This window comes from Ranitomeya imitator, chromosome 6, assembly GCF_032444005.1.
Source record: "Ranitomeya imitator isolate aRanImi1 chromosome 6, aRanImi1.pri, whole genome shotgun sequence".
Classification (NCBI taxonomy): Eukaryota; Metazoa; Chordata; class Amphibia; order Anura; family Dendrobatidae; genus Ranitomeya; species Ranitomeya imitator.
Genome location: NC_091287.1, coordinates 576,559,066 through 576,578,699, shown reverse-complemented (window position 1 = coordinate 576,578,699; position 19,634 = coordinate 576,559,066). Strand labels below are relative to the sequence as shown.

The 19,634-nt window shown below is 49.0% G+C and overlaps 1 protein-coding gene across 2 annotated transcripts in view; it reads right to left on the bottom strand.

Annotated features, from left to right (window-relative positions):
- LOC138643275 (microtubule-actin cross-linking factor 1, isoforms 6/7-like) overlaps window positions 1–19,634 on the bottom strand; it is a 367,371-nt gene that overhangs the window by 46,521 nt on the left and 301,216 nt on the right. For both annotated transcript variants that reach the window (XM_069732207.1, XM_069732208.1), the window contains one exon: window positions 17,363–17,532. In XM_069732207.1, coding sequence (XP_069588308.1) covers window positions 17,363–17,532 — 170 coding nt within the window. The remainder of the gene's footprint in view (window positions 1–17,362; window positions 17,533–19,634) is intronic.

Here is a 19,634-nt window from a genome sequence, read left to right as displayed (position 1 = left end):
ATGACATACTCCACTATGGACACTTCAGAAGGGTTCGGCTCCTCTTCCCAGGATTCTCTTACCAACCCAAGGGGTCCCTGGACTCGCCTGCCGTACAGGAGCTCGAAGGGGGAGAACCCCGTCGAGGCCTGCGGAACCTCTCGGTAAGCGAACAGCAGGTGTGGGAGGTACCGCTCCCAGTCGCGCCCTTGAGTCTCAACCAGCATGCGTAGCATCTGTTTGAGGGTACCATTGAAGCGTTCACACAAGCCATTGGTCTGTGGGTGATACGCACTCGATACCAGGTGCTTCACCTGCATTCTCTTACAGAGAGCCTCCATTAGGCGAGACATAAATTGGGTCCCTTGATCAGTAAGCATTTCCCTGGGAAATCCTACACGTGAAAAGATAGCCAACAGGGCATCCGCCACCTTATCTGCCCTAGTTGACGACAGAGCTACTGCCTCTGGGTACCGGGTAGCATAGTCTACCACAGTAAGGATGTATTGCTTTCCAGAGCTGCTGGGGACGGCCAGCGGGCCCACAATGTCCACTGCGATCCTCTGGAAAGGCTCCTCTATCACTGGCAAAGGGATCAGGGGAGCCTTAAGGGCAGGCCCCGCTTTCCCCACTCTTTGACAGGTGATACAGGAGCGGCAGTAGTTTGACACATCTGTCCCCATCTTAGGCCAATAGAAGTGTTGAGACAGCCGGGCCTTAGTTTTGCTGATCCCCAAGTGTCCAGCTAGCGGGATCTCATGGGCAATCCGCAACAACTCACCCCGGAATTGCTGGGGGACGACCAACTGTCTTTCCCTCAACCACTCCTTTTGTGATTCTCCGGGTACTGTCTCCCGGTATAACCTTCCTTGTTCCCAGAACACCTTCTCCTTATCAGTCTCGGAGGTGGGCGTCTCGGCGAGTTGTCTCAAACTCTCTAGGCTCGCATCTGTGTGCAGAGCGGCCTGAAACTCCTGGCTAGGGGAAGCCAAAAGCGATGTCAGGGACCCTTCCCCACGGGAACCCTCTTGGACCTGCTCTGGGTCCACCTCTGGTTCAGTCACAGTGATGACTGAGGAGGGTCCGGAAGGCTGACAGTTATCTGCGTTCCGGGCACTCTGACTGCGGGTGACAGCAGCTACGTAGGCTGTCTCCCCGGGGATTTCTACAGACCCATCAGCCGGCGCTGCTATGGGCTCTACCTCCCCATCCACCCCCAACACTCCAGGGGCTGTGCTACTTATGGGCCAGTTACCTTCCTCGGTGGCACTGGTCACTTTCATGGCATCACCTTTCTCACGGTTCCCATGCTTCTCCCCATTTCCTGTAGCACCGACACTTGCCCCTGCTAGGGGTTCCTCAGCCGTCTCACTCCGCAGAGCGACGGGGCTGGGCACGCCTGTACCTATGGACACATTAACCTTCACAGAAAAATCATTATTAGGTTCAGTTGGCACAGGTACAACATTTTTGCCATCAATCCTAGGGAAAAAATGGTTAATAGATGCATCATTACAAGGTAAAGCATGGTCAGGTAACACATGCGATTTCCCATCATCATCATCATCATCAGGGTTCACGTTACCCTTATTAGTAGATTGGGGAGGGGTGTCAGGAACGTAGTATGCAAACATCCTCCCCAAATCAGTCCCCAACAAAACATCAGTGGGCAAATTATCAGACAGCCCCACTTCCTTCACCCCGCTCCCGGCACCCCAATCAATAAAAACCCGGGCCATCGGTAAGGGACAGCTGATGCCCCCAATCCCAGTGACAGTTAGGGTTTTCCCCGGAATGATTTCTTCAGGGGCCGCCAGTTCGGGTCGGATGAGGGTTCGTTCAGCCCCGGTGTCCTTGAGGCCTGTAGCAACATGGCCTCCCACAGTGACGGGCTGCACGTTGTCACACACCCTCCCAACCACACCACCCACCAAAAGAACTGCTGCATTAGGCCCTGGGGCCTTGGCTGGGGGGTTCTTCGGCCTGTCTGGACAGAAGGTACTGATATGCCCAGGCCGCTTGCAGGTGTGACACGTGCGAGGTTCGGTGGTAGGTCTGGTGCTGTTGGCCACAGGGCCAGGACCTCGGGTGTGCTGGCTGGCAGGGGTACTGGCGTTGGTTGCAGGCTTACCCCCTCTCCAGCTGGTGGTGACTGGCTTCCGCACTTCCGATCTACGGTTGGCCTCATAGGCATCGGCAATCTGCGCTGCTTTCGTCACGTCTTTGGGTTCTCTGTCCATCACGAACTGTCGCACCTCAGCTGGGCAAAGATGAAAGAACTGGTCTTTGATCATCAGGTCTCGCAGCTGCGCAAAGGTGGTCACTGACAGTCCTTGGGTCCACTGGTCAAAGTGGGTCCCCAGTCCATGCACCACATCACTGTAACTGTCGTGTGGGCCACGTTGGAGGGTCCGGAACTTTCTACGGTACACCTCGGGAGTAAGCTGGTACTTTGCTATCAGGGCCTTTTTGATGGCCTCATAGTCACCATCTTGTTCTTGAGGGAGGGCAGCAAACGCCTCCAGAGCTTTACCTCTCAGCCCTGGTGTCAGGTATCGGGCCCATTCATCTGTAGGCAGCTGGTACTGCCTGCAGGCTTTCTCAAAGGCCCGCAGAAAAGTGTCCAAGTCTCCGTCCTTCTCCATAACAGGGAAGTGATCGGGCCGGGGCTTAGGCATCTGAGCGCTGCTGGGCTCACGGCTGGACTGGGACGACCCCTGCATTTGCAGTCGGGCCATCTGCAGCTGGTACTCCCGCTCCGCTTGGGCCTCTCGCTCGGCTCGCTGGGCCTCTCTCTCGGCTCGCTGGGCCTGGGCCTCTCTCTCAGCTCGCTCCTGGTATTGCTGGATCAGCTGCAGACGTCTCTCTAGGTCATCTGCGGAGCATTGTTGCAGAGCCAGCTGCAGGAGGAGGTCTGCGCCCCCCTGGTTGCCAGTAGGGCCCGTATTCAGTGGTTGGACCTCTGCTGCAGCCTCATGTTCGCTGGTGCTGGCTTCTGCGGCCTCTGAGCTCTGAGATTGGTCTCGAGCGGCTTCCCATTGCACCAGATCTGCGACCAGTTGGGCTTTGTTTTTGCTTGCAAAGTCAATGTGCTGTGACTTGCATAAGGCGACAAGTGTGTCTCTGGTCTGCTGCTCATAGAAGGTTTCTCCCAGCACAACCATGGTTGCCAAATAAAAGATAGGATAGAAAAACGAAGAGAAAGGGAAGGGATAATTACCAGTACGCAATTGTCTCACAACTAAAAAGCACTGAGTTCGTTCTCCAAACTTATTTGCGCAGAGTCCTCGCAAGAACTTTCTGCAAGTTTTTAGTGAGAGGAATGATTACTCAAACCAAATCACTAATGCTCTAAGATATCCCACCGCCTTGCCACCAATTGTCACGATTCCCCTGACCGCTGTCACCACTGGGTCAGGATTCACACCGTGACCGTCACCCCTACGTCACGGATCAGGGTGACTTTAGGCCAACAGACGGCTATCACATGTGCAGGGGGGCTTATCTTAGTTATCCCTCCACTGCTAACAATGTGATGAAAAACCACACACAAGGCTATTGACCTCTTAGTTTACAGCAGGGGCTTATTCTAGGTATCCCACTGCTTTTCTATATACCACGAACTGCAGGGATTTATGTATATCCCGCTTACAGTTCCACTTAACACTTGCAGCTCTCTGGCGCCCCCCTTACTCTCAGGTCAGATTAGGTACTGCACCCTGGGTAATTAGTCGCCAGAAAGGCTGCCTGCTATGTACTGGCTATTGGGCACGCTGCAGCGACGCGATAACTACTCCCACACAGGCAGGAACAATAATTATCAAACCCGCAGTTGCTTCAGCATAATCCAACCGTCAGCACACTTTCGCTGCCACCAGCTTCGATTAAACGGGTCCGAAGCTAACCCAACTCAACAGTAACAGTAGCGAATTTTCCCTTCAAGAGACTTAGGGTACAGTTTAGAGCAGGAGAACGAACTAATATATAATAGTATATCCCATTCAAAATAACTAGGCAGTGCGTTATCAAAAATAGTTTATAAAGATGTTATACATGAGACAATTGCAAATATGTACAAGGGTAATTATAACATAAAGGGAATAAATGAGAAAAGATAACACTCACATATTAAAAGCATTGCAGGCATCCAGGCTAGTGCAGTTTCCATACATCCCAGTCCATGGGATGTACCAGCTCTTCCAGGACAATAGGACAAAGTAGTCCAGAAGGAGAAATCAGCAAAAAGTGACTCCTCAGAGCCTGCCAGACACTTAAAACATTAAGGCTGTGACATCACAGAAAGGCTGGCTTATCCAGACCCTCCTCTCTCTACATTCTGCCTAAACTTTAAACTATTCTCTCTAATTTCTATAACTTCACTACAAAACATGACAGAGTCATACCAAACCCATAATTCATCTCGGATTAACGTGAGCATTCTAATGAGATCAAATATGTCCTATCTGGGATACATATTTACAGAGAAAACCCTACTTCTTTACCAGATGGAGTTAGAAACTCGTGTTTCGCGGGTTGTGTAGATACACCGAGTGAGAATAAAAATATATATTTTCGTATTTCTAGCTTAAATCGTTTGCCTAATATCTAACAAAAACTAAACAAAGAATCTTTCATGAATTTTTGGAGCCATTTTTCCTGTTCTAGCTGGACAAGAGCTTACACAGGAAATGCCAGTCGTAAATTCCGTTCGGCCATAAAACTTCTAACCCCCACACTCTCTGAGAAGGAAAGCCAGGAATTTGCAGCTACAAACTGTTACTCCAAGAAGGGGGGCTTAGCCCACACAGGCTAGAGAACTACTTATGATATTTCATACCATATCGTGACAACAGCGTAGAACCATTTTACTATATAGATACAGAACCATTGTTACCGTACAGACACAGCGTAGAACCATTTTACCATAGAGATACAGAACCATTGTTACCATACAGACACAGCGTAGAACCATTTTACTATATAGATACAGAACCATTGTTACCATACAGACACAGCGTAGAACCATTTTACCATAAAGATACAGAACCATTGTTATCATACAGACACAGCGTAGAACCATTTTACCATAAAGATACAGAACCATTGTTACCATACAGACACAGCGTAGAACCATTTTACCATAAAGATACAGAACCATTGTTACCATACAGACACAGCGTAGAACCATTTTACTATATAGATACAGAACCATTGTTACCGTACAGACACATCGTAGAATCATTTTACCATAAAGATACAGAACCATTGTTACCATACAGACACAGCGTAGAACCATTTTACCATATAGATACAGAACCATTGTTACCGTACAGACACAGCGTAGAACCATTGTTACCATAAAGATACAGAACCATTGTTATCATACAGACACAGCGTAGAACCATTTTACTATATAGACACAGAACCATTACGTTACTAGATTCATACAGGAACAGAACCTTTCTTCCTATATACAATGCCTTGAAAAATAATTCATACCCCGTGAACTTTTCCAGATTTTTTTAAATTCCACCCACAAACGTAAATGTGTTTTATTGGGATTTTGTGTGATGCCGACATGAAGTAGCGAGTCTTTCTGATGTGTAAAGGAAATGAATATAGGTTTTCTAATTATTTTATAAATATGAATATTGTGAGGTGCATTAGTATTCAGCCCCCTGAATCTATATTTTGTAGGACCAGCTTCCGCTGCAATCACTTCTGCAGTCTTTTGGGATCTGTGTCATTTCTCCCTTTCTTTGCAAACTCGCTCTCGCTGTGATCCAAACCATCATTGTAGCTTTGGCAGGATGTTAAGGTTTGTTGACAATTGTAACATTTCTACTCAGAAAATCAATGGGATCCACTTCTGGGGGCTTTTTAAGTATGTTTGGGGTCATTGTCCTGCTGGAAGACCCATGACCTAAAACACACACCCACCTTTCTGACACCGGGCACTACCAAAATCCACACAAAATCCTTTGTTAATCGTCAGATTTCAAGACCCCCAGTGCCAGAGGCATCAAAACAAGTCCAAAACATCTCTGCCCCTCCACCATGTCTGACTGTAGGTACCGTGTTTTTTTCTTTGTAGCCTCATTCCATTTTCGATCAACAGTAGAATGATGTGCTTTACCAAAAAGATGTATCTTGGTCTCATCTGTCCACAAGACTTTTTCCCAGTAGGATTTTGGTTAGTCACATACATTTTGGTAAACTGCAGTCTAGCTTTTTTTATGTCTTTGTCAGCAGTGGGGTCTTCCGGGGTCTCCTGCCATAACGTTTCATTTCATTCACATGTGGACGGATAGTTCGCTCTGACACTGATGCACGCTGAGCTTACAGGACAGCTTGGATTTCTTTGGACCTTGATTAGGGTTTATCCACCATCCGGACTATCCTGAGTTACAACTTTTCATCAATTGTTCTCTGCCATCCAGGGAGATTAGCTACAGTGCCAAGGGTTGTAAACTTCTTCATTATGTTGTGCACTGTGGACAAAGGAACATAAGATCTCTGGAGATGGACTTGTAACCTTGAGACTGTTGAAATTGTGGTGCTCAAGTCCTCAGACAGCTCTTTTCTCCTCTTTCTTTTCTCCATGCTTAGTGTGGCACATACAGACACAATGCAAAGATTGAGGCAACTTTTCCCCTTTTATCTGGTTTGAAGGTTGATTTTCATATTGCCCACAGCTGTTACTTGCCACAGGTGTGTACGAACGAGCATCACACGCTGGAAACAAAGATGTTTACCCTAAATTTTGGAAAGGTGCCAACAATTTTGTCCATTTTGTTTTTTTTATGAAATTATGTCCAATTTGCCTTTTTTGCTCTCTTTTTTGTGTTGTTCCAATTCAGAAAAAAAAGAAAATAAACCTGTGTATAACAAAACACGTGTAATTGTAAAAATTGTCTGGGAGAAATGGCCAACATTTTCTGCCATGACTGTACATACACATTCAATAGTTTCACTCCATACACCCTTTCTATCAAAGAAATGATGTCACTGCCCAGCTGTCAGGTGACCCTGGACCAGAGGCTCATCCCCTGTCCCTAACACTTCAGGTGCCCTAGATCGCCCTGCTCCCCAGGATACTTCTGAAGGTGAAGATGCTGGGGCCTCCACCCTTGCCTTATCTCCTGAGTTAGCCCTTGGCCTGTTCTCTTCCCCCACCCAGTGAAGAGGGGGCGCTACTGTGCACAATAGTACACCAACCCAACAAACAAGGCAACACAAACAAGGGTTAACAGAAAACTCCAGGCATACAAAAATATTCAATCACATGTAACAGAGGAATGCATCGGGGCGTGGAGGTAGAGGAATAAACAAAAATAGAGAATAGGGAATTACCACACATACAAACCAAGCAACGGTCACTAATAACTCCTCCAACTCTCCTTCTCATATGTACTCCTCTCCCTCCATTAGCCATGCAACAAATGCTAGCTCTGACAAGGATTTACAACAGAGTCCAGATTATAAAGGGGAAAAGAGTGGCTAACCGAGCTCAGGAGTGAGCACAGGGATTTCCAACATGGTTGATTAACCCCTCTTCTGCCACAATAAACACATTTAAAATGAAGGAGAAGTGCTTCTTCTCAGCGCTGGAGTAGGAGCAATCAGCCGCTGCGGTATTCTGGCTCCACACTGGTTATGGTGACCCTGTGACAATACCCTCTCTTCAACAAGGGACCTTCAGAACCTCAGGGCCAGGCTTAGGCCCCTTTCACACATTCGTTTTTTGCCGTCAGTCACAATATGTTGTCTCGATTGTGATCAGATTGTGAAAAACTAATGTGACGGATTCGTTTTTTCGACGGATCTGACTAGCGGATCTGGCTAAATAAATCGGAGCATGCTTAGATAAAAAAAAACAGAATCTGTCACCGGATTCTGACATTTGACAGATCCGGCGCCCATAGGCTTCCATTCGAACAAACGACGGACAGCGACGGATCCATCACTGTCCGTTTTTTCAACGGACACAAAAAACGTTACTTTGTCTGTTGTCTCTGGCTGCCGGATAAACAATTTTCAACGGATCCAGCGCACAACGGATGACACGTGAGGCCATCTGTCGCAATCCGTCGCTAATACAAGTCTATGAGAGAAAAACGGATCCGGCGTCATCAGTCACCGAATTCGTTTTTTTCAAAATTCGACGGCTTTTGACTGACGGCAAAAAACTGATGTGTGAAAGGGGTCTTATTGGGGTGTGCCATGTGAAAAGCTTGGACCTCTCTGTCCGCATGAATATCAGATGCTGGTACCCACATCCTCTCCTCAGGACCGTAATCCCCTCCAATATACTGAAGCGACCGACGAACAAGACAAGAGAATCCAAGATCTTCGCAATCTGAAACTCTAATCACCATCGACAATGACAGGAGTTGGTGCTAGCGGTGACGGTACTGAAGATGAAACATATTTTTTGAGGAGAGAACGATGGAATACATTGTGGATCCTAAAGGTAGGCGGTAAAGCAAGGAGGAATGCTACCGGATTGATGATGGCTACGATCTTATAAGGACCGATAAACCTTAGACCCAGTTTTCAAGACAGAACCTTCAGCTTAATGTTCCTCGAGGACAACCACACCAAGTCACCAACACACAGGTCCAGACCCACCAAATGTCTCCAATCAGCCACACTCTTATATTTGGACCCCATCTTCCTCAAATAGTCACTCCCTGCCATATGGTAGTAATAGAAGATGAAAACCGTTCTTCTTTCTGTAATACAGAAGGGCGATTACTATAAAATGAAGTAACTGCGGATGGAACCCGTATGCCCCGAAAAACGGGGACTTACCGGTCGATTCTTGACAACGATTATTTACCGTGAATTCAGCTAACGGTAAATAGGTAGCCCAGTCCTCCTGATTCTCAGACACAAAACACCTAAGATATGTCTCTAAATTCATAGAATCATAGAATGGAAGAGTTGGAAGGGACCTCCTGGGTCATCTGGTCCAACCCCCTGCTCAAAGCAGGATTCACTAAATAATCTCAGACAGATGTCTGTCCAGCCTCTGTTTTAAGACTACCATTGAAGGAGAACTCACCACCTCTCGTGGCAGCCTGTTCCACTCATTGATCACCCTCACTGTCTAATATCTAATCTGTGTCTCCTCCCATTCAGTTTCATCCCATTGCTTCTAGTCTTTCCTTGTGCAAATGAGAATGAAGATGATCCTTCTACAATGTGACAGCCCTTATTTGTAGACAGCTATTAAGTCTCCTCTCTGTCTTCTTTTTTGCAGCTAAACATTCCCAAATCCTGTAAACGTTCCTCATAGGACATGGTTTGCAGACCGGTCACCATTCTGGTTGCTCTTCTCTGAACTTGCTCCAGTTTGTTGTCTTTTTTAAAATGTGGTTCCCAAAACTGGACACAGTATTCCAGATGAGGTCTGACCAAAGAGGAGTAGAGGGCAATAATGACTTCACGTGGTCTAGACTGTATGTTTCTGTTAATACATCCCAGAATTGCATTTGCCTTTTTTGCTGCTGCATCACACTGTTGACTCATGTTTAGTCTGTGATATATTAGTATACCCAAGTCTTTTTCACATGTGCTGTTGCTTAGCCCTATTCCTCACCTTATGTATATGTTTTTTTCATTTTTATTCCCCAGATGTAGTACTTTGCATTTTTCCCTGTTAAATACCATTCTTGGTTTTGGGCTAGAATAACTTAGTGATACAGCATTCTGGGAGTGTTTTGTGTCCGGGGTCTAGCTGCTGTCTAGATGTGTGGTATGCATTTAGATGTGACCTCCCCTCCTTTGTACACGGCCAGTCAAAAGATGAAATGATCTGAACGAAATGTAAGTCTTCATCTTTCAATTTTAATCCCTGTTTATTTGTAACTGCATTGTACACATGATTTTGTCTTGTTTATAATATCTTTCTAATACTTTGTAAACACTGCTTACCTTTTTTGGAGTAAAATATACAATTTACTAGCTTGTCTATCCCTGCTCTATATGAACTGTCGCGTCCTCTGAACTGAATTACGCTACTGATTTGGGTTGGCTCCGGACCGTTAATCCTTAGGAAATCGGAGCCGGTGGCAGCATACTTTGTTCTATGCATTTGGGAGGCTTTGTAGCTACAGCGGTGTTGATAATTATTGCTCCCGTCTAAGTGGGAGTAGTTATATCGCCCTCGCTGCAGTGTGCCCATTAGCCAGTGCAAAGTAAGGCAGCCTTTCTGGTGACTAATTATCCTAGGTGCAGTGCCCTGTATGACCTGAGGGTAAGGGGGGCGGTAGAGAGCTGCAAGTTCCAACCCGAAGTGGGATATAGATAAATCCCCTTCAGAAGGAACCAGGAGCAACCAAACAACCTAGGTTCATGACAAATTGGTGTGAGTGGTGGGGATGATAAAGGTATCTTCCCCGGGATCAGTGACAGATTGGTGGCAGCAATTTCTGTTAATGTCGATGATTATGGCTTACCGCCAATGAAAACCCAAAAGTCATTATCTCAGTAAATTAGAATACTTTATAACACCAACTTGAAAAAATGATTGTAAAATCTGAAATGTTGTCCTACTGAAATGTATGTTCAGTAAATGTACTCAATACTTGGTCGCGGCTCCATGTGCATCAATTACTGCATCAATGTGGCGTGGCATGGAGGAGATCAGCCTGTGGTGCTGCTGAGGGGTTATGGAAGCCCAGGTTGCTTTGATAGTAGCCTTCAGCTCGTCTGCATTGTTGGGTCTGGTGTCTCATCTTCCTCTTGACAATACTCCAGATTCTCTATGGGGTTAAGGTCAGGCGAGTTTGCTGCACATCAAGCCCAGTGATACTGTTGTTTTTACACCAGGTATTGGTACTTTTGGCAGTGTGGACAGGGGCCAAGTCCTGCTGGAGAATGACATTTCCATCTCCAAAAAGCTTTTCGGCAGAGGGAAGCATGAAGTGCTCTATAATGTCCTGGTAGACGGCTGCGCTGACTTTGGTCTTGATAAAACACAGTGGACCTACACCAGCAGATGACATGGCCCCCAAACCATCACTGATTGTGGAAACACAATGAAACACGTGAAATAGATCACTCTGTGTGTAATGACTCTATAGAATAGATGAGATTCACTTTTTGCATTGAAGAACTGAAATAAATTCACTTTTTGATGATATTCTAATTTTGTGAGATGCACTTGTACATCAGTTTGTATACATTATACAGGTGGTACTGTGACTCTGCTGTATATACATTATATAGGTGATACTGTGATTATACACAGATTTAGCAGCCAGTATCATCTATATAATGCATATACAGCAGTCTGTATGCAGGTGGTACTGCATACTCACCCAGGTCCCTGAGATGGGGGAACGACGAACAGCTGAGGTGGGTCCATCGTGGGGCCTGCAGAGGAGCGGGTCCCTGGCTGGGACTGGTGAGTACAGAGGAAACAAAAAGCTGCTCTGACGCTGGTATTGGCCACAGCGGCCCTTTCAAACTTGTGAAAGAAGGCCCTTACTCATGCTTGCACTCAGGGGCGGATTATCAGAGGGTCAATATGGGCGGTAGCCCAGGGCCTAGTGGTCTGGGGGGGCCATGGGCTGCCGCACAGATTGACCCTCCACTAATCGTCTGTGATTGAATGCCCACCGCCGGGCCGGCATGTATGGGCCCCCGGACCCGGTGGGCAGAGAGAGGGGGCCCGCATTGGGCCCCTTCTCCTCTGCTCACCGGGCCCCTTCCGGCGCTGCGGCGGTTTCCTATTGACGTGCGCGCGCACGCCTGCACATCAATAGTTAACAACAACAGCCGCCAGCCAATTGGAGGCTGGCAGCTGATGTCGGCCGCAGCGCACACGTCGCCGGCGTCTGACGTCATTGTCAGTCGCCGGCGAGTGTGCGCTGCTGGAAGGAGCTCGCCGCCTGGAGCGCGGACAGGTGAGGAGACTGTTTTTTTTTTTTTTTTTTTTTTTTGATAAGCTAACGGTTACGGTGGACACACTGGGGCAATGCTGGAGGACACACTGGGGCAATACTGGAGACACTGGGGCAGATTGCTGGAGGACACACTGGGGCAATACTGGAGACACTGGGGCAGATTGCTGGAGGACACACTGGGGCAATACTGGAGACACTGGGGCAGATTGCTGGAGGACACACTGGGGGCAATACTGGAGACACTGGGGCAGATTGCTGGAGGACACACTGGGGCAATACTGGAGACACTGGGGCAGATTGCTGGAGGACACACTGGGGCAATACTGGAGACACTGGGGCAGATTGCTGGAGGACACACTGGGGGCAATACTGGAGACACTGGGGCAGATTGCTGGAGGACACACTGGGGCAATACTGGAGACACTGGGGCAGATTGCTGGAGGACACACTGGGGCAATACTGGAGACACTGGGGCAGATTGCTGGAGGACACACTGGGGCAATACTGGAGACACTGGGGCAGATTGCTGGAGGACACACTGGGGCAATACTGGAGACACTGGGGCAGATTGCTGGAGGACACACTGGGGGCAATACTGGAGACACTGGGGCAGATTGCTGGAGGACACACTGGGGCAATACTGGAGACACTGGGGCAGATTGCTGGAGGACACACTGGGGGCAATACTGGAGACACTGGGGCAGATTGCTGGAGGACACACTGGGGGCAATACTGGAGACACTGGGGCAGATTGCTGGAGGACACACTGGGGCAATACTGGAGACACTGGGGCAGATTGCTGGAGGACACACTGGGGCAATACTGGAGACACTGGGGCAGATTGCTGGAGGACACACTGGGGGCAATACTGGAGACACTGGGGCAGATTGCTGGAGGACACACTGGGGGCAATACTGGAGACACTGGGGCAGATTGCTGGAGGACACACTGGGGGCAATACTGGAGTCGACACTGGGGCAGATTGCTGGAGGACACACTGGGGGCAATACTGGAGACACTGGGGCAGATTGCTGGAGGACACACTGGGGGCAATACTGGAGACACTGGGGCAGATTGCTGGAGGACACACTGGGGGCAATACTGGAGACACTGGGGCAGATTGCTGGAGACACTGGGGCAGATTGCTGGAGACACTGGGGCAGATTGCTGGACACACTTTCTGGGGGCAATGCTGGACACACTGGGGCAATATGCTGGACACACTGGGGCAATATGCTGGACACACTGGGGGCAATATGTTGGACACACTGGGGGTAATATGCTGAACACACGGGGGTAATATGCTGAACACATTGGGGCAGATTGCTGGACACTGTCTGGGGCAATGCTGGACACACTGGGGGTAATATGCTGGACACACTGGGGGTAATATGCTGGACACACTGGGGGTAATATGCTGGACACACGGGGGGTAATATGCTGGACACACTGGGGGTAATATGCTGGACACACGGGGGGTAATATGCTGGACACACTGGGGGTAATATGCTGGACACACGGGGGGTAATATGCTGGACACACTGGGGGTAATATGCTGGACACACTGGGGGTAATATGCTGGACACACTGGGGGTAATATGCTGGACACACTGGGGGTAATATGCTGGACACACTGGGGCAGATTGCTGGAGGACACACTGGGGGCAATACTGGAGACACTGGGGCAGATTGCTGGAGGACACACTGGGGCAATGCTGGAGGACACACTGGGGCAATGCTGGAGGACACACTGGGGGCAATACTGGAGACACTGGGGCAGATTGCTGGAGGACACACTGGGGGCAATACTGGAGACACTGGGGCAGATTGCTGGAGGACACACTGGGGGCAATACTGGAGACACTGGGGCAGATTGCTGGAGGACACACTGGGGGCAATACTGGAGACACTGGGGCAGATTGCTGGAGACACTGGGGCAGATTGCTGGAGACACTGGGGCAGATTGCTGGACACACTTTCTGGGGGCAATGCTGGACACACTGGGGCAATATGCTGGACACACTGGGGGCAATATGCTGGACACACTGGGGGTAATATGCTGAACACACTGGGGCAGATTGCTGGACACTGTCTGGGGCAATGCTGGACACACTGGGGGTAATATGCTGGACACACTGGGGGTAATATGCTGAACACACGGGGGTAATATGCTGAACACACTGGGGCAGATTGCTGGACACTGTCTGGGGCAATGCTGGACACACTGGGGGTAATATGCTGGACACACTGGGGGTAATATGCTGGACACACTGGGGGTAATATGCTGGACACACTGGGGGTAATATGCTGGACACACTGGGGGTAATATGCTGGACACACTGGGGGCAGATTGCTGGACATACTGGGGCAGATTGCTGGACACTGTCTAAGGGCAATGCTGGACACTGGGGCACATTGCTGGACACACTGGGGGCAATATGCTGGAGTCAGACACTGGGACAGATTGCTGGACACACTGGGGCAGATTGCTGGACACACTGGGGCAGATTGCTGGACACACTGTCTGGGGGCAATGCTGGACACTGGGGCAGATTGCTGGACACACTGTCTGGGGGCAATGCTGGACACACTGGGGCAATATGCTGGACATACTGGGGCAGATTGCTGGACACACTGGGGGTAATATGCTGGACACACTGGGGCAGATTGCTGGACACACTGGGGGTAATATGCTGGACACACTGGGGGTAATATGCTGGACACACTGGGGGTAATATGCTGGACACACTGGGGGTAATATGCTGGACACACTGGGGGTAATATGCTGGATACACTGGGGCAGATTGCTGGACGCTGTCTGGGGGCAATGCTGGACACACTGGAGCAATATGCTGGACATACTGGGGCAGATTGCTAGACACACTGGGGGTAATATGCTGGACACACTGGGGCAGATTGCTGGACACACTGGGGGTAATATGCTGGACACACTGGGGGTAATATGCTGGACACACTGGGGGTAATATGCTGGACACACTGGGGGTAATATGCTGGATACACTGGGGCAGATTGCTGGACGCTGTCTGGGGGCAATGCTGGACACACTGGAGCAATATGCTGGACATACTGGGGCAGATTGCTGGACACACTGGGGGTAATATGCTGGACACACTGGGGCAGATTGCTGGACACACTGGGGGCAGGACTGGAGGCATGGGCAGAATGTAGACACGTGGCATGATTGGAGACATGGGGCAGAATTGGATCATGGGGCAGGATGGATACGATGGAGACAGATGGGGCAGGATGGGGAGATCATATGGGGTAGAATGGATACTCATGAGGGCAGGATGGGAGAACATATGGCTGGAGCCAGGAATGAGACACACGGGGCCAGGGTGGGGAATATTATTTCCGTAGGGGCTAATTAAGGGATATTATTACTGCAGTGATGTATTTATTTTATTTTTTTGAGTTTACTGTTTTAAATGGGGGGCGGTCCTGTTACTGTGCAGAGTGACACCATGTCGCCTTTTTTTCTTCGTGTTGTAATGTAGAAGTTGTGAAAAATTAAGTAATGTGTTCTGCAAGCGGAGCTCGAGATAACTGTGTTATTTCCTGCAGAAACGAGTCCTGGCTAGAAAAAATGATGGCGGTCTTTGCTGGATGAAAGATGAAGGACTTCACCTAGAGACGTCACTGGTGAGTCAGTGTTACCTATACACTGACACTATACACTGTATACTATATACAGAGCTCCTGTGTATAATACCACCAGTGATCTCTGTATTACCTCTACACAGACACTGCATACTAAGTACAGATCTCCTGTGAATACTGGCACTTATGGTGATAGTATTGTGTTTTTTTTTTATTATTTTTTTACTGATCAGTATTGTAGTATTCAGTCACTATGTGGTGGTAATATGTGGTCTGGAAATGGTGTTGTGGTATTTGTTCCTTGTATGTGCTATTTGGTCACCAAGTGGTGGTAATATGTGGTCTTGACATGGTGCGGTGGTATTTGTTCCTTGTATGTGATATTATTCGATCACTGTGGTTGTAATTTGTGGTCTGGTCACGGTGCGGTTGTATTTGTTCCTTGTATGTGATATTATTGGTCAAAATATACCTAAATTGTATTGCAGATTTTAACAAATATTTAATAGGTTACAGTAGAGTAGGGCCCGGCCATTTTTCTGGAATAATCTGGCTCGGGTATGGCACATGACCCCCGTCACATGACCCCCGTCACCCGTCACATGACCCCCGTCACATGACCCCCGTCACATGACCGGGGGGGCCCACAGTGTCTGAACAGCCCGGGGCCCTGGCTACCCTTAATCCACCTCTGCTTGCACTCATTGACGGGGCCGCAGCCGTGAGCACGTACTAACAAGTGCCACAGCGGCCATTGCCAGCACGTTCAAGCGAGAGCGCGTGCACACATAGGGCCTCTAGTAAGATGTTTTACAGGGCCGGCGGCCCACTTTGTATTACAGAGCCACCAGGAATCTGTCCAGTCCAGCAGATTAGCAATCTGGGCCTGCTCCTTATTGTGCGTCTTGAAACAGCCACACCGCTAGTTTTCAGAGAGTCCTGTATTTCAGCCGATGTTATTTGTGGGTTTTTCTTTGCATCCTGAACAAGTTTCCTGGCAGTTGTGGATGACCTTTTTGTTGGTCTACCTGACCGTGGTTTTGTGGTTACAGAGCCCCTGATTTTCCATTTGTTAATCACAGTGTGAACGCTGCTGACTGGCATTATCAATTCCTTGGATATCTTTTTGTATCCCTTTCCTGTTTTATACAGTTCAACTACCTTTTCCGGTAGATCCGTTGACAATTCTTTTGCTTCCCTCATGACTCACAATCCAGAAACGTCAGTGGCTGGATGAAAGATGCAAGAGTCTCTCTGGATCCCAGAAACTCACTCAGCTTTTATGCACACACACTCATTACAAGCAAACAGGTCACAGGTGAGGATGTTACCTCTAGTGGCCAGTTACACCCATTTGTGTCAACTTCTGTGCATGGTATCAGGCCAAAATCACCAGGGTATGTGAACTTTTGATCAGGGTCATTTGGATGTTTTGGGTTGTCATTATGATTTAAAAACAGAAAACGCAGTAGTCTGAGAATAAATGGCTTCACCAAACCACTAACCATGAGTGGAGAAAAAGCTTTGGTGTTATCATTCATATTCTCTGAAAAAAGGTCAAGAAAGCAAAAATTCTGCCAGGGTATGTAAACTTTTGAACATAACAGTACATAGAAAGCTTGGTTCGGTATCTATGTAGCAAGCTTGGTTCTGTATCTATATGGTAAGACTGCTTCTGTTACCATATCTTTGTAGACCTAAGAACCTTTTTTCTCTGTGTCGTAATATTCTGATAGAGATAGAGGTAAGGGGTTAAGAACATTTCACAACTGACAGACAAATGTTTTGTGCTCTCTTCCAGGACGAAATTGCCGGTCAACTCCTGCATAATGTAATAACATCCATACCGCTCAGTGGATCTAGAGCAGATGTGGTCCCAGCGCTCTCTCAGCTGCCCCAGCGACTCGTCCATCTGCTGCTCATCCTCCGGCAGTCGGATCTTCTCCCGTAGAGCGCGGCCGCTCCTCAAAGTGGATTCATATATGGGACGTTTGGACCAGAGGATTTTTTGAAAACTCTGCAATAACGAATATAGAGGACAAATTGCTGTTATAGTGTAACGTGACTCCCGGGATCAGTGACGACACAGTGTAACACGACGACCGGTGTGAGTGACATCACAGTGTAACGCGACTCCCGGTGTGAGAGAGGACACAGTGTAACGCGACTCCTGGTGTCAGTGACGACACAGTGTAACGTGACTCCCGGAGTCAGTGACGACACAGTGTAACGCGACGACCGGTGTCAGTGACGACACAGTGTAACGCGACTCCCAGTGTCAGTGGCGACAGTGTAACGCGACTCCCGGTGTGAGTGAGGACACAGTTTAATGTGACTCCTGGTGTCAGTGACATCACAGGGTAACGGTGACTCCCGGTATCAGTGACGTCACAGTGTAACGCGACTCCCGGTGTGAGTGAGGACACAGTGTAACGCGACTCCTGGTATCAGTGGCATCACAGAGTAACGCGATTCCCGGTGTCAGTGACGTCACAGTGTAACGCGACTCCCGGTGTCAGTGATGACACAGTGAAACGCGACTCCCAGTGTCAGTGATGTCACAGTGTAACGCGACTCCCGGTGTCAGTGATGACACAGTGTAACGCGACTCCCGGTGTCAGTGAGGACACAGTGTAACGCGACTCCCGGTGTCAGTGACATCACAGTGTAACGCGACTCCCGGTGTCAGTGAGGACACAGTGTAACGCGACTCCCGGTGTCAGTGAGGACACAGTGTAACGCGACTCCCGGTGTCAGTGACATCACAGTGTAACGCGACTCCCGGTGTCAGTGAGGACACAGTGTAACGCGACTCCCGGTGTCAGTGAGGACACAGTGTAACGCGACTCCCGGTGTCAGTGACATCTCAGTGTAACGTGACTCCCGGTGTCAGTGACATCTCAGTGTAACGTGACTCCCGGTGTCAGTGGCATCACAGAGTAACGCGATTCCTGATGTCAGTGACGACACAGTGCAATGCGACTCCCGGAGTCAGTGACGTCACAGTGTAACGCGACTCCCGGTGTCAGTGATGACACAGTGTAACGCGACTCCCGGTATCAGTGACGACACAGTGTAACGCGACTCCCGGTGTCAGTGACGACACAGTGTAACGCGACTACCGGTGTCAGTGACGACACAGTGTAACGCATCTCCCGGTGTCAGTGACGACACAGTGTAACGTGACTCCTGGTGTCAGTGACATCACAGTGTAATGCGACTCTTGGTGTCAGTGACGACACAGTGTAACACGACTGCCGGTGTCAGTGACATCACAGTGTGACGCGACTCCCGGTGTCAGTGACATCACAGTGTGACGCGACTCCCGGTGTCAGTGACATCACAGTGTGACGCGACTCCCGGTGTGAGTGAGGACACAGTGTAACGCGACTCCCGGTGTCAGTGACATCACAGAGTAACGTGATTCCCGATGTCAGTGAGGAAACAGTGTAACGCGACTCCCGGTGTCAGTGACATCTCAGTGTAACACGACTCCCGGTGTCAGTGACATCACAGTTTAACGCGACTCCTGGTGTCAGTGACATCACAGTGTAACACGTCTCCCGGTGTCAGTGGCATCACAGTGTAACGCGACTCCCAGTGTCAGGGACGTCACAGTGTAACGCGACTCCCAGTGTCAGGGACGTCACAGTGTAACGCGACTCCTGGTGTCAGTGGCATCACAGTGTAACGCGACTCCCGGTGTCAGTGACATCACAGTTTAACACGACTCCCGGTTTCAGTGACGACACAGTGTAACGCGACTCCCGATGTCAGTGGCATCACAGTGTAACGCGACTCCCGGTGTCAGTGACGTCACAGGGTAACGCGACTCCTGGTATCAGTGGCATCACAGTGTAACGCGACTCCTGGTGTCAGTGACGTCACAGTGTAACGCGACTCCTGGTGTCAGTGACGTCACAGTGTAACGCGACTCCTGGTGTCAGTGACATCTCAGTGTAACGCGACTCCCGGTGTCAGTGACGTAAAGTGTAGATAATAAGTGACTGGCACACTCCGGACGTGTTGTGATGCAAAATTGGGGTTTATTATACATACAGTAACACAAACGTTTCGGTCATAACTGGACCTTCATCAGTGTGCTAGATAACTAGTATG